The 16,217-nt window shown below is 41.3% G+C and overlaps 1 protein-coding gene across 3 annotated transcripts in view; it reads left to right on the forward strand.

Moving 5' to 3' along the window:
- PIBF1 (progesterone immunomodulatory binding factor 1) overlaps positions 1 to 16,217 on the forward strand; it is a 97,727-nt gene that overhangs the window by 4,130 nt on the left and 77,380 nt on the right. For all 3 annotated transcript variants that reach the window (XM_044437873.1, XM_044437875.1, XM_044437876.1), the window contains 4 exons: positions 412 to 531; positions 12,933 to 13,066; positions 14,612 to 14,720; positions 15,622 to 15,803. In XM_044437873.1, the coding sequence (XP_044293808.1) occupies positions 412 to 531; positions 12,933 to 13,066; positions 14,612 to 14,720; positions 15,622 to 15,803 (545 nt within the window). The remainder of the gene's footprint in view (positions 1 to 411; positions 532 to 12,932; positions 13,067 to 14,611; positions 14,721 to 15,621; positions 15,804 to 16,217) is intronic.

Here is a 16,217-nt window from a genome sequence, read left to right on the forward strand (position 1 = left end):
CCTAGATCATATCTCAAAACATGGGAACCGATGATACAACCTTTGATCCATCTTAGGCACTATTGAATTAGTCGACTGTGAACATTATATGTAAGCAGATGTAGTCTTGCTAATTTTTAGCATGATCATTTCTTATCAGTCCTGGCAATGATATTAAGTAAAATATTGCACCTCTGGCAAGGCTGATCTCAGGGCAGACGAGATTCAGAAAGGAGTAGCTAAATTAGCGTGTGGTCTGTACAGAATGTGGAATGTGGCTCTTGGCAGAAATAATGTTCCCCGACCAAACTGAAGGGAAATGAAGGCAAAAAAAGGACGTAGATGGGATGGATAGAAGAGTATACAATATTTATACTCCTTTTGCTTCATTTGAAGAGTAATAACTGTGTGTGTTTGCTTTGCCCTTTCTAGATCAAATTCTATGAAGTAGTGCATCCTTTAAGAAAAGAGTTAAGTGACCTACAAGTGAAGAAGGAAACAGCATCAGAAGCACTGAATGATTACAAATCCCAGCTGAAACAACTGATGGAGGTTTGTATGTCAGTATTGTTAAAAGTATTGAAGCTGGGGCCTGGCCGAACGCCAAGAAGAACTTTCTGGCTGTTAGAGCAGTATGGCAACGCACCAATGGCCCAGGGAGGTTGTGGGCTCTGCCACCCTGGAGGCATTCAAGGTGGAGCCGGGCAGCCACCTGGGAGGGGTGGTTTTAACTTGGGTCCTGCACTGAGCAGGGGAGGAAGCCTGTGGCCTTCTTGGTCCCTTCCAATGTGGCTATTTTATGATTCTGTCATAAATGACACAGAGAAACATCCTAGGAACTTAGGGTTAACAAGCCCTTTGATATGTTATGTTCATATTATGTCAAGTATGTTATGTCCAGGCCGGCTGCTGCTCTCCTTCAGTTTCTTGTACGAAGTACTGGCTGTGTGTGCAGTCCCCATACCACATCCAAGGCATCTTGCATAAGGCTTGATGAAGACCTTACTAAGAGGTATTGAAAACCCATGGCTTGTTGCTGCAGAAGTGAGTTGTAGTGAGCCTTGTGCCTGTAGTAAAAAAAAAAAAATACTGTTGGGCTTCAGTAAACATGCTGGGTGTTTCCGTTTTCGTCATATAGTAATGAGAAGCTGAAAGTTGTCTACCAGTTAGTGAAGGGAATGAGTTGGCAGGTGTGCGGTTCTCTACAGTGTGCACGGGGACTGGGAATGATAGGCTGGCACCACCTCTTCACAATGAGCCAGAGGATCTTCAGAGCTTTCAGAAACTGGAAATCAGAAATGCTTTCTTTCAGGCCCAATTTAATTCAAACTCGTCTGATGCTCTGCTGCACCTTCTTCACATATGAACACATTAGAGCTTAGTGTTTACTGGCAAGCCAAATGGTGAACTATTTTTTCTTTCCCTCTCCTCTGAAAAATGGTAAGACCAACAACTAGCCTATAGCGGCATTTACATTCTTCAAGTTCTTCTGAGGAAAAAGTAATTTGCAAGTAATTTCAAATGAGATACACATTTCCTAATCTGCTGAGATGACAAAATCCATCCTTTTATCATATAAGGATCTTCCTGTAGACATTAAAAAATCCTTCACGGATCGAAGTGATGAGGACAGTTGTGGTGAAGGTGCCAGTAGCTTTTCCCAACGTTCTCATTCTAGAGGTTCTTTTTCTGTTACTCCTTTTATAATGCGTAATGCCAAAGAATTTCTCCATCAGCAACAGCATCTTCAGGTGAACAAATATTGCAAACAGTAGCATCCAAAACAATACTGGATAGCTTCATTTATAGATGAGATAACAACTGAAGATCAGGGGTGAATACTGACCAAGCTTTTGTAAGAAAATATCTTCTTCTGGAATCCTGTTTTCAATAACTGGAAATACATACTGATGGGAAGCTTTTAAATTTAAATTGCTAACAACATATTGTTCACTCACCAAACAAGTCTCTTTTAGAATCAGAAAATGAATGCATAACGGAATGTGAGCAGGGAGAAATCAACAAAGCACTATGTCCGAAAATGGATGGACATGTGTGAGGGGAGAAGGAACCAAAGTTTGGGATGCCAGCAACTCAGCCATTTTTTTACATAATGGGGAAGCAGGAGAGAACAGACATTCTGCAGAATATATTGGTTGTAAAATAAATGAAGCCCTATGAAAAATATGAAGAGGCTAACTGACAGACAATGCAAATGATATGAAAGCTGCACGGGACATCATATTCCCATATTACTACAGTAGCATGTGCATATCATGGGCCAAATTTGTGATAACATGAAATTGGACATCCTTCAATCTATCTTTAGATGAGCAAAAAATTAATAAATCACACACAACCTACTCATATTGTAGCTGCTGCCTTCAAGGAAAGCCAGAAGAAAAACGGAAAAGAATAAAAGAATCACACTGAAGCTCTGTAGTAAAACTCAATAAGGTGGAGTGGTGATCTTTGAAAATTACAATGATAGTCAGGGGTATCCAGAATCATGGATTTTGATGAAGATGGTTTTTGGGTTTAAGCGGCAGTACTCTCTGAGAATTCTAAAGCCTGTATCTTCAGAAATGACTGCATATGAATTGGATAGTGCAGTTGTGTCAGAACTTTATTGAAAGGCCAAGAAAAAGACAGCTTTTTTGATACGTGTAGCTCCACTTAAAAGTATAGAAGGAAATAAAGTTTAACTTATTAAAAAGCAGGAAGAATTTTGATGCTACTTGATTCATGCTGTGTCATTCACCTTTTAAAAACAAACATGTAAAATGATTCTCAGTTTTATAATTTGATTATAATTTGTGCTTGGTGTAAATGTTAATTTCCTAGCAAGCTCCTTACTTTTATCTCATAAAACAGAGTGTCTGCCCCAAAGACATTCCTTGGATTATTTCTGCAATTCACATTTGAAACTGCAGACCTGCACACAGTTACATGGATGTAAATCTTGTGGGACTCATTGGGGCTTGCTTGTGAGTAAACATGTAAAGGATTGCACTGTAAGTTATTTTAAGGCACAGAGCCCCTTGGAAGATGATGTCCCTCAGTGATCCATTGTTGACCAAGGGGATTGCAATATATTTTTCTGTCTCCTCCTCCTCCTGGCACCAATCTGGAGCTGGGAAACAGGTTCTCTCCCCTTGGGGAGGCTGGGACTGATGAGACCTTGGGGGACCAGCAGGACCCCCAGCCTGGGACCACAAGAGGCAAGGAGACTGCTGCAGGAGAGACGAGGGCCAGGACATGGCTGCCCACCACCACCAGGAAGACACGGTGGCAGGTGATTGTCATTGGTGAGGGGCACTGAGGTGACGGTGTGCCACTCCAACCTTGAGACGAGGGAGGTTTGCTCCCTGCCGGGCGCACGCATCCAGCATGTGAAGGACAGAGTGGAGTGTCTTGTTCGCTCTGGGGGTCGCCAGCCGCTTCTGGTGATCCATGTGGGCACAAACGATGTGGCCAGGTAGGGTGTGATGGGGATCACCAGGGACTTTGAGGCCTTGGGGAAGAAACTCAGGGAACTAAAGGCCCAAGTGGCCTTCTCATCTATCTTACCAGTCTGGGGATTTGGGCCAGACAGGGACAGGAGGGTCGCTGAGCTGAATGACTGGCTTAGGGTGTGGTGCCAGAAGGAACGCTTTGGGTTCCTCAACCATGGCACCCGGTTTCTTGCCAGTGAACTTCTGGCAAGGGATGGGTTGCATCTCACAAGGATGGGAAAAGGTCCTTTGGAGATGCTCTAGCAAGCTTCGTCCGGAAGACTTTAAACTGAGCTGGGGGTGGGTGGGTTCAGACCCCCCAGAAACGTGTCTGCACTGGACAAGTGTGGGGAGAGGATCGGGGCTCTGGGAGCAGGGTTTAAAGGTACTGCAGGGACTGACAGGACTCCTACAGAGAGGGGCCAGGTATCAGGGAGGAAGGAGGAGGCTGGGGACTCCAAAGAAAGGAAGCAATGGGAAGGAGTTGAGGTGCATGTATACCAATGCTAGGAGCATGGGTCATAAGCAGAAAGAGCTTGAAGTTCTCCTGGGAATAGGAGAGTATGACCTGGTGGGAATCACAGAAACTTGGTGGAATGAAAGGCAAGACTGGAATATGAACATAGAGGGGTATCACCTTTTTAGAAAGGACAGGAAGGGAAAGAGGGGTGGGGGCATGGCTTTATATGTCAGGGAAGGGATAGGATGCAGTGAGATAGAATGCAGCACAGATGGGGATTCGGTAGAGGCAGTCTGGGTGAATCTTAGGGGTTTTGACAGGGAAAGAGACCTGACAGTGGGGGTATGTTATCGCCCTCCAGGTCACCTCGAGACCCTGGATGATTTCCTGACAGGCCAGATTCTAAGGATATCTTGGGAGAGAGACACAGTAATTATGGGAGATTTCAATCTTCCGGATATTACTTGGGAGACTCACTGGGCAGTGACAGCCAGGTCACGTCACTTCCTAGAAGCTATAGAGGGAGGGTTTTTCACACAGGGTCCGAGAGGCGACGAGGGGGGGGGGAAACATCCTTGACTTGGTCTTGACCAATAGGGAGGAGCTGATAGATGAAGTACAGATTAGGGGAGCTCTGGATGCGAGTGATCACTCCATCCTTTGCTTTGAGATCAGGGGACTGGGGACGTGCAGCAGGTCGAGCACTAGAAGCTGGGACTTCAAGAGGGCCAACTGAAGGCCAGACTGGGGAGAGTCTCCTGGGATAGGTTACTGGAAGGTGAGTGAGTTGAGGAGGGGTGGATGGCACTAAAAAGGGAGGTTTTGGAGGCGCAAGCCTCGATACCTCTAGTCAGTAAGGTGGGGAGGCGGAGGAGAGTGCCGCCATGGATGCGAAAGGAGGTGGTTAGAGGGATTGGATGAAAGAGGAACCTCTGTAGGAAATGGGTACTGGGGGAAATAGACAAAAGGGTATACCTGGAGGAGGAGGCCCGTTGCAGAAGGATTCTTTGCAAGGCTAAGGCTGATTACGAGCTGAGACTTGCCAAGAATATCAAGAGCAACAAAAAGGGCTTCTTTCAGCATGTAAATAGGAAGAGGAAGGGGAGACAAGTGGTGGGACCACTAAATAAGGAGGAAGGGGATCCAGTGACTGATATGAGGGAACAGGCACAGATGCTAAATGACTATTTTGCCTCTGTTCTCCCAAAGCAGGATGGGGGAGATCTGCATAGGAGATTAAATGAGGCCGGGCACTTAGGGGCACAGATTAGAGTCACCCCCCTTGAATTCGAGGGGCTCCTCAGGGCATTGGACATTACAAAGGGGCCAGGCCTTGACGAGTTACACCTGAGAGTACTTAGAGAGTTGGCAGGGGTTCTCTCACACCCGCTGACCTCCATTTTTGAGGCCTCATGGAGAACGGGTAAGTTCCAGAGGACTGGAGGGTGGCATCAGTGGTCCCAATTTTCAAAAAGTGTAGTAGAAGGGACATGGGGAATTACAGACCTGTTAGCCTTACGTCTATTGTAGGAAAAACAGTGGAAAGGCTCATAATAGAGAGAGATCTAGTGATGCTAGATAGGAAAGGGAGGCTGGCAGCCACACAACACGGCTTCTGTAAAAACAGGCCCTTCCAGACAAATTCTAGGACAAGGTTTCGAGTTGGCTAGATGGAGGGGATGCAGTGGACGTGGCTTACCTAGATTTCAGCAAGGCCTTTGACTACGTGCCCCATGATATCCTGGTGGAGAAACTGAGGAGTTTTGGGATATACCAAAGCACTGTCCGGTGGATTAGGGCATGGTTGACTGACTGAAAGCAGAGGGTGACCATTAGTGGGGAATCATCAGGATGGTGGCCAGTGACAAGCAGGGTCCCCCAGGGCTCTGTCCTGTGGCCGATCTTGTTTAATCTTTTCATAAATGACATGGAAGAAGGGGTGAACAGTCTGCTGATCAAATTCGCAGATGATACTAAAATTGGAGCAGTGGCCACAACTGAGGAGCAGGTACTCCAGATCCAAAAGGATCTGGACAGACTGTGGAAGTGGGCAGGAGACAACAGGATGGCATTCAATATGGATAAGTGCAAGGTCTTGCACTTGGGGCATAGGAATAGGTGTCATAAGTACAGGTTAGGGGACAAGTGGCTGGAGAGCAGCACTTGTGAAAGTGACCTCAGGATACTCGTTGACTGCAGGCTAAACTTGAGTCAGCAGTGTGATGCGGTGGTCAAGAGGGCGAACGACACCCTTGGTTGCATGGCCAGAAGCATGGCTTCTAGATTGAGAGAGGTATTACTACCACTGTATACGACTCTGGTGCACCTGCAACTGGAGTATTGTGCTCAATTTTGGGCCACTCAGTACAGCAAGTTAGAGTCAGTGCAGCATAGGGCCACAAGATTGGTGGCCGGTTTGCAGGGGATGCCGTATGAGGCGAGACTGAGGGAACTGGGTCTCTTCAGCCTGGAGAAGAGGAGACTCAGAGGGGATGTGTTGGTGACATACAGGTATGTGAGGGGATGTCACACGGAGATGGGTAGAGACCTGTTCTCCCCTGCAGAGGAAGGCAGGACATGCTCCAACAGAGCAAAGCTCAGGGAGCCAAGGTTCCATTTAGATGCCAGGAAACACTTCCTGACAGTTAGGACCCCAAGGGTGTGGAATGGGCTTCCACGGGATGTGGTTGAGGCCCCATTGGTGAGGATGTTGAAGGATAGGCTGGACATGCACATGGTGGGCATGTCTTGAGCAGAGCCGGCTGAAGCCAGGGGTCAGACTAGATGGCCTGGGAAGACCCTTCTGACTCGTTATGTTTCTGTGTTCACAGTTAACTTCTACACTTAAAGGTATTAAATGAAGAACATATAGTGTAATTGAAACTGAAAGAATAGTGAGACACTCTGTTTCAGGAAGAAAAGCTCAGGAATCGTGTGGCTCTTCAAATACTAGCAGACTTGTCTGCATGAAGTGATGAGTGAAAGGCAGATGGCTCCTAGGGTTGAGAGAGAGAAGATAGTTGGGAGCAAGACCGAAAGCGAAACTGAAACATTCATGAGTACATGCCTAAAGCAGAGAGCAGCAATGGCTTTTAAGAAATCACTGGGAAGTGTTGAAGCCCAACAAAGGGACAGCGTTGCATGCAGAACAATCCTGTGCTTTCTTGTTAGCCATAAACTACCATAAAGGTGATTGTGGCGTATAACTAGGTGTGCACAGCGTTTCAGTAGCTATTCCTAGATAGCTAGTGTTGGTTTGTTTGTTTGTTTGGGGTTTTTTTGTTTTGTTTTTGTCAAGCAATTTTGGTCTGTTTTGTTTATTAGGTTGTGCAGGTTTAGAAATATCTGGTATAACTCCTCTGTGGGGAGGGAGCCCAAGGGATAGGAGCATAGTAGACCATGACTGAATACAGAATGGATTGTGTGGCATTCCCAGAATGGTAACTGGAGGCAGGTTAGTATGCTAAGTGGCCTGCACATTTGTTCTCCCCTGAATGTATCTGACACTAAATGCCATGCACAAAGGAATACTACTGCATATTTTATATTATCACATTGAAATTGATTTGTAATCTTCTATCAAACTTGGGATTTTTTCTATAATTGGCTGGAGAAACGGGACCTGGCATAAATTTAGAGATGTTTTCAAATTATGATTTGAATATAATTATAGAATGTTAAAAAAATATGTAGTAGGGGGTTGAGCCAGTAAATCCGATGTATGTGAGAATTGATGTTTTTAGTATTAGTTTAAAACTTTAATAAAAAATCCAAAAAAAAAAAAAAGGAGAAATTGATTTGTAATATGGGGAGACCCCAAAGTTTGCTGATTTCTGGTAAAGCAGGGGTCTGGCAGATCAGTAGAAGGAAACCTTTTTTCATTGCCCCAGGCATGAATAACTATCTCCTTACCGATCCTCAATAATATAGATCATGTATATTTAAGCGTTCAGAGATGTAATGTTCAACCAAGCAAGAAAAGACTTAAAGGAGACAAATTCTTATAGGAAAACTCATTATGTACAAAAGCTGATCATTGTGCGTACTTTTCCTAGGTGTCCCTTTCCCATATCTGCCAAACATACTTTGGAAAACCTTTATTCTTCCAGATAAATATTCTCCCAGAAATGATTAGTGGAAAAACAAACAATGACCAAGCAAGAAAATGCCATTTGTGCCTGGTACTGTACAAGATGCAGGATGTGATATTTAAAGTTGGACAGAATTCTTAGGTTAGATGGTCATGAAAAGTTATAATTAAATTTTCCTATGCTGACATGTTGCTATGCTGTATGTTTTCTCAAGACTGAGAAAAACAAAAACAAGAATAATGATGGGTGGAAGTAGGCCATGTGCTCGAGTTTTGGGTTCCACAGCTGGCAAGAGCATCATGACTTCAAGAGCATTACAATATGCTGAAATTCCATAAATTTCAGTTTTCTCCTTACTGATTCAAAATGTTGGTTGACAATGGATTCACTTCATTTTTACAAAAGTACATGTGTTTCTGTGTATGTTCAGTACAATATATAAGCACAGACAAGATAGAAATCCAAAGAAAAACACAACTTCTTGTAGCCATCTGATTTGTATCTAAAGGAAGATTCTAATGAATAAAGTCTTGTTTAAGACACAGGTACAGAAAGAGTTATACCTGAACCTTTGCTATTTCTCACCACTTGATGTCAGTATCTACTCAACTGGATTTCAGTGATCTCTGACAGGTCATTTAGAACTTATGCATTTATTTTTATGGATTAAAGGGAATGAGAGCTTAGGATACTGCTAAAGAAAAGTAGAGGGTGCTGTGCCCTTTCTCAGTCGTACAGAACATTGACAATGTTTGGGTATTTGGTTTCTGGGAAAAGCTCAAAATTTAACCTAGTGCCCTCCTGAATATGAATGAAATTTGTCCCAGTTTCACTTGCTGTGAAAGCAAACAGTTTTCCCAGGCATATTTGCTTGATACTAAGCTGGCTCTACTGAAATATCTTTCTTTAGCATCCCTGCTATATCTTTTGAAAGGAACTGCTGAAGAGTGTTAGATGTGAAGCTCAGTTGATCACTTTTCATATCCGTAATGAGGGAAGAAACCCTTATTCTGCCAAATGAAAATAAGGAACTCCCTTGTCGTACTCTAAAAATAATAACAAATTATCCAGTATAGCTGTTAATTTATACATTGAGAAATAATGTGACACTGAATTCTTATTAAAGTTGGAAAGATTATAATTATAAATGCCTTAAAATTCTTTCTAGAATTATTGAAAGTGAGTTTAATCTTGCATCATAATTTTGAAGATTTATATTGTTTTATCTTTTAGAAAGTCTTGCATGTAATCTTCAGAACCACTTTTACAAAGCTGCTTACTAAGATGTTTCTAACAGTGAAAATCAGAAATATGCAGTAAGAGGAAGACCAGGAATAATTTCTAGAGCAGTTTTTTGGACAGCAGCAATTGAAAAAGGGTCTGTTTGCACATAATGGAAGCAAATAATGCAGCATACATACTACTTTTGCTCTGCGCGATCAACCACTAATTGTCCCAGTTGTAGCTTGCTGCATGACATATAAACCTTGATACTTTAGGTTGTTTGTGTGCTAAACAACTCCCTTTATGCAAGAACCTATGATCAGATTGCTTGAGATTTGATTATGAAAGCTAAATTAGCTTGCATGTGACACCACAAATCATAGGTTAATTAACTAAGCTAATTTAACTTACGTGTTAACTGGGCTGGAGATTTCTTATTGGTGAACACTGCAACTGTTATACATCCAGATGTACAACTTCACTTCAAGGTGGTCATATAAGCAGAGGTTCAGGGAATATAATATTCATAAGTAGTGGAATTTCTTATTCTTCATCTTGTCCAGTCTGAGAATGAGCAAAAGTTCAGTATGGGTTTCAACTACTTGATGGGACTGTGTGGGGGGGGGGAACAAACACATTGTGCAAATGGACGTGGATTTAGTGGGGCTTATTTGTGCAACAATGCAAGGTTTGGTGTATTTGGACTAGAGGTTTAAAGTGAATGAGAAATACAAGTTTTTAGGGGTGTTAGGGAAAACATAGTGCCCTTGAGTGATGGAATCCCCTTACCCATGATAGGTAGCTAGTCTCAAGCAGGCTTGCCTCTTCTTGACAAAATGTTCTTGAAAGAGGCTGCAACTTGGCTACCTTCTACTCATTTCCTTAATTGTTATCAAGCAAGTGGGGTCCTCCTTTTTAAATATCAAATATGCTTGGTCAGATTGTATGTGTGTGGTTTTTTATTTGATATACAGATATGACATTCTGTTTGCTTTGTGACCTAGAGTCACGGTATTGAATTGGTTCACACATACTGGCAGTTCATGGATTGTTTTACATATGAATTGGCAGGGCCATGAGCACAGGAGAGTGTGTGCGGCTTCCCACATGGTTGTTTTTCAGCTCTCAGTCACCTTGAGCCAATGTGACATCTGAACCCAGAACTCTGGGTTGTTGAGGGACAATCATGGGAGATTGTTGGGTTAAGAGAGAGCATTCTGATGTTGATTAAAGCTGAGTCAGTGTGGAAAGCATGAGTATGAGAGGCTTAATCATGCTCATTCATGGTCCTGACAACCCCTCATTTCAGTAGCGCATGGGTTCTTGCTGTGTGGCATTCCTTCTGCTGGGTGTTAATTGTGGTGGTGCTATTTCACACATGTGGTAGGATGGAAATAGATACTGTCACAGGGATGCACATCTCAGAAGGCAAATGTTGGAGTTGAAAAATAGAGAGAGGCAACTAAATTCAACAAGGATTTGGAGTACTTTTCTACAAGGAAACTTAAAGGTTTCAAGACACTTTAAAAAATCATAGTGAGGGCACAACAAATTTATAAAATTATACATGGTTGAGAAGAACACAGAGATTCCTTCATTATAATACTAGAACTTCAGCATACCCATTTTAGTTGAAACATAGCAGATTGAACTCTGAAAAAGGAAGTATTTTTTAACATACCCAAAATATGGCTCCATGTCTGCCTCTATGCAAGGTCTCTCTCACTATCCTAAAAAGAGTCTCTAGTGCTTCTGATTATTAAATAAATTATTTGAACTAATCACCAGTTTTTACATGTATAATGTTCTATTCTAGTTCAAGGGAACTGAAAGATTTCAAGAATTCTAGTTTATAAGGAAGCAGAGGGAAGCCTCTCTTCCATGAGTTTAAGATGAGTGGTCAGCATAAGTTTGGCTTTCTAATTCACCTGAAAACCTTCTGCATAGAAGACATAGAACTCCTGTGCCACTGAACAAATGGCTCTCCCTCTGAAGCCATGTAGGAAACTGTAAGGGGTTTTCGAGCATTGTAAACCAACCACAATTGTTAAACTTGTTATGGCTGGCCAGTTTTGCAGCTCTGAATTTAGAACACCTTCCATTGTAAATGGAATGCACATATTCCACTTGCTCCGATTTATGTACTCAGGCAGGTGGAAGACTGTCTATTCCTACCTTTAAGAATAAATAGTACTGTCTTTTAACATCAGTAGTTTTTAATTGCTAAACAGGACTTGCAGACTGTTAACCATGTGTTGGTGTACTGCAAATCCATATCCTCCAACCCAAATCTTTAAACAGTAGCAGTGCCAGCAATATATAGATATGTGTGTGCATGTGTGTTAGGAAATGTTTTTAGTTAATTTTTTGCTGTGGGCTTCAAAATCTGAACAAACAAAAGATTAAAAAGGAAAGTGTTCCAGTTTTCTTACATGGAAGTTGAGTGAATCTATTTCAGTGAATGCTTGTGTGCTATGTACTCCTATGTAGTTTATTAAAGTGAAATGGGCTATTATTGTTAGGGATTATTATGTATAGACTTCAACAAAGGCAACCCATAACTTCATGTATGTGTCCATACATAAATTATACCTAAAACCACCCATTCACCAACTGAAAGCTACATCACATCGTCAGTTCCTTGTGTTATTGCAGGGAACTATTTGTCCTTCCTGTCTTGTGCTGTTAGTCATTTATCTTTAAAAACCATCTTTCTCAGATGGCTTTCCAGTTGCATTTCAAAAAGAAGCCACCAGTGTTCATTGCCAAATCATATGAGAAATAGAAGGGTCAGCTGTATTACACCTCCAACAATTGGCCAATTTAGATAAACCCTAAAGATCAGTTCTCATTCCTAGATAGATGCCAATAAAGCAATCCATTGATTCAGCAAAATAGGGTATTCTAATTCATTGTTGCATTCTTGCTTAAAACTCTGTATGTCATAGTTATTTGGCAATAACAGATATTTATAAACATGGATTGTGGGTCAGTATAGCTCTTCAACCTTAGTCAATCCTTCCAGTAACAAAGGGGGATGTAAAACTGTAGAAACTGTAGGGCTGAACCCAGATTCCAACAGATGTTTCACTTTCACATAGTGCCATTCAGCTGTAGCTGGAAAGTCATATTTAGCATGCAAAGCTGAATATGACAGAAAGCTATCATAGGCCATACAGGTTGATCCCAAGTAAAAAATAAAGTTCTCTGTCCAAGTCTACCAGGCAAATGTTTCTTTGACGATCTTTAAATCTGGGTTTCCCCAAAGAGTTAATTCTGCATGCAAATATAAATCAAACTATAATTGATATGAAACTGTGGCCACACCTCTCTTACTGCTATAACGACTGCACTGGATTCTCACTTATAGTAACACAGATAAGGTATTTTGGGAAAGTTGAGGGAATTGATTGATCTTGCCAGTAGCGAGGATCAATTCAGGTCAGGAACATTCAGAAATAGTGTCTCTAAAAATTCAGAATTCACAATGTGCCCAGTACACATCAGGATAGGCAGCAGAAGCAGGCAGGAAGACTGCGGGAGGAAGAATCTGCACCCAGCCCTGCCTGTTTGTCAGGAGTTACATGGGCTATTCGGTGAACAACCAACCCTTGATGGCTTATTCTCTGGTTGGCTTAGCATGATGTGTCACTTCCATGCTTTATTTTTTTTTTTTCTCCTCAGAACTATGAAGCAGAGAGAAGGGATCGTTCAGAGGTGGAAGTTAGGTGTCAGCGTTTAGCCCTTGAACTCGCTGATACAAAACAAATGATTCAGCAAGGGGACTATCGGCAAGAGAACTATGATAAAGTAAAATGGTAAGTATGCCCTGGCAAAGATGATCATATAATGAATTTTCATATCAGCTTGTATTACCTTAAACACAAAATTTTTGGTGGCACCTCTTCACAGATTCAACTTTTAGTGTACAATAATTCGTTGTAGGGAAGTCAACTCCTATAACATCCATGTAAAACTGAGCTTATATGGGATGGGTATAAAACCTCTTTCAGGCCAAGATCCATGTTCCATTTTGGAGAAGCTTTTGCCAGTGGCGGGCAAAGGCAAAAGCGAGTGGATCAAAAATACAAAATCAGGAGCATATTTTCGAATAAAACACTTAACTGCCAGAAGGAACAGTAAGAAATACAGAAAAGGTAAAACTGGATAAATGTTGGGAAACCACCAAATACCAGTGGTTGAGGCAAAGGGGCAGAGCCACCTGGGAAACCCTGAAGGACCAGGTTGAGACTTAGAAAAGCTAGGTTTGGCCCCCAGACCTGAGATTCTGCAGTCCTACCTGATGCTAATGAGAACTCATTCTTTCTGCATAGAATTTGTTTGTGGTTCTGCTATATATATGTATTAACAATTAATTCAATTAAAATTTTTGATCTGCTCTAATAAATGTATGTACTTAGTGGGTTGGATCCAGAGTTTGCTTCTGTTTTCTTTGAGCAAAATCTTGCTCAGAACACTCCCATCAGCAGAAAGGCAGCTAAGATGATTTGGAACAGGTTTTCCAACCCTCTAGAGCAGATTGGGGGTGGGAAACTCAAGAAAAATGTTTTCTTCTCCCATTCTGCCAGTGGAGATTCCTACAGCAAGACTGAATCATTGAATCAAGATTGAAACTCTTTTATGCTTGGGAGGCACATTCTGGATCCAACCCCATGTCTTTGTAGAAAATTCTTCCTTAGCAATTATGCAGAACTTGTCTAAACTGATCCAGGTTGAAATATGCTGCAGCTACCTAGGGGTTTTGTAGCTTCTGAATGCTCCCATGTTGTATCTCATCTCATGTTGAAGCAGTTGTGGGTGCAAATTCTAATAAAAAGGATTTGGGCTGAACATTATAAAGAGCTTCCTAATGGCATGAGTTGTTTGACAGCAGAATAGAATGGACCAGAAAATGGTGGACTCTTCTTTATTAGAAGGTTTTAGGTTACGCCTGGATAGCCACCTGTTGCGATGCAGTAGTAGTTGGTTTCCCATACTAATAGGGAAGGTGGATTAGAAGACATTTGAAGTCTTCTGAGTTTGTATTCATCCACTCTTACATTGAATATAAAATGAACAATTGAGAGAGAATGAATGATCTTGCAAGGTCCTGACAGCTTGCTTACTTGCCTCTGTTACCCAAAGCATTGAAGAAGTATTCTGCAGAATCCAGTATTGCTCTTAGAATGAATTCAGGTATTCCGGTACTTGGCAGAGTTCAAATTAAGTTAAAGATCAACTGGTACAAGACTATGAAGGGCAGTTCTTATAAGATTTGCTCAAAAGGAGCAGACTATTGTTGCAACTAAGGACTGAAAACTCATAATTTGGCATCCTCTGAACATTGTGTTTTGTTTCGACAGTGAGCGTGATGCACTTGAACATGATTTCTCAGAGCTCCGAAGAAAATACGAAATTTTAGAAGTTTCACACAAAGCATTAACCAAAGAAAGGAATGATTTATCAAAAGAGGTAGAATCTTCATAAGCTGTTTGAACTTGATGCAAAATTTCTATTTAAAATAAGAACACTAAAACTGGAGTTTCCTTTGAATTGTTCATCAGTATTTGTATTTTCAGTATATGCTTAGTTGGAGTTCCATGGTACAACATAGTTCTTGTTGGTCTGGGATATTCTTTGTCCAGTTTCTTGCAAATATTAGCTGTCTAGTACAAACTCTCTGTTTTGTCTGCCACATAACCTTGTGTGCTCCTATCTCTTGGGAGTATCATTTTCAAGTAGTATAATTCCTGTACATGCTATAGATAGCTTCTGTGCTGTTTTTAATAAATGAGAGTATACTTAATGCATTTCTGATCTGCTGAGCAGTATCCTAATCCATATGTGGAAGCTTAGGAAATTCATATTCTTTTCATATTGAGTTTGTTGGATGATTGGGATCCAGTAGAGTGAGAAAAGTTCATGGAAAAGAAACCGGAACCCATACTTCACTGTCCTACTGTGGATATCAAGGAGGAAAACATAAGAATTTTCATTTGCAAAGCAAAATAACAAACCAGGGATTATCCATTCAGAGAGAGTGAGAAAGAGAGAATGAGGGAGAATTATAGTGAAGGTGGTAGTGTGTTACAATCTAAGATTATAATGTATTGCTTTTAGCAAAAGAAGAATGAACAAGGGGCAGTGACATTAAAGGGATTTGTATATATGTAAATCCATGTCACTCAGGCAAGTAAGCTGTCCCACCACTAACAGTGGGCAGCTGCAGAATTGCATCCTGGTTTTGCCCTGCAGAGCAGTGATATATAAATATTCCAAATAAAACAGTATGGAAGTAAAATGTTTCTTGGGGGGAATGTGGAATTATACATAGAAGCAGACTGATTGTACCCTAATTTTTTATTATTTAAAGGTTGCAAATTTACAACAGTCTGTTACCTTACTGCAAAAAGATAAGGATTTCCTCAACCGTCAAAACATGGAGCTCAGTGTTCGCTGTGCTCATGAAGAAGATCGTCTTGAAAGACTTCAGGTTCAGCTAGAAGATGCAAAAAAGGCCAGAGAAGAAATGTATGAAAAATATGTCACATCCAGGTATATAGTTCAGTACATTCCTTCAACGGATGATTGAGTAAGAATGTTGTAGAATAAAATTATTTATACTAAACATAATGCTTATGGTTCATTTACCGGAAGTAACCAGGGACATCTAAATGAAATTAGATTCTACTTGAATGTTTTTAGTTTCAGTTTCTACATAAAGAGAAATAATTTTCCCATTATTGTGAGAGGATGTGCACACACAGAAATTAATGTATATATTTCTCTGATTAGATTTGGCATATTTATTCTGATAAAGATAGCTTGCCCTGACGTCCTAAATAAATTTGGTTTCAAAATCTCTGAAATGACTCTCAGGTCTGATACTTCAGATTCTTTTTCTTTCATTAGTGCTGAAGCTCCTATAGGCTTACTTGCACTCTTAGAGCTTAATACCATTATTATGGT

The sequence above is a fragment of the Varanus komodoensis genome, unplaced genomic scaffold, assembly GCF_004798865.1.
Source record: "Varanus komodoensis strain SLA01 unplaced genomic scaffold, ASM479886v1 scaffold31, whole genome shotgun sequence".
NCBI lineage: Eukaryota > Metazoa > Chordata > Lepidosauria > Squamata > Varanidae > Varanus > Varanus komodoensis.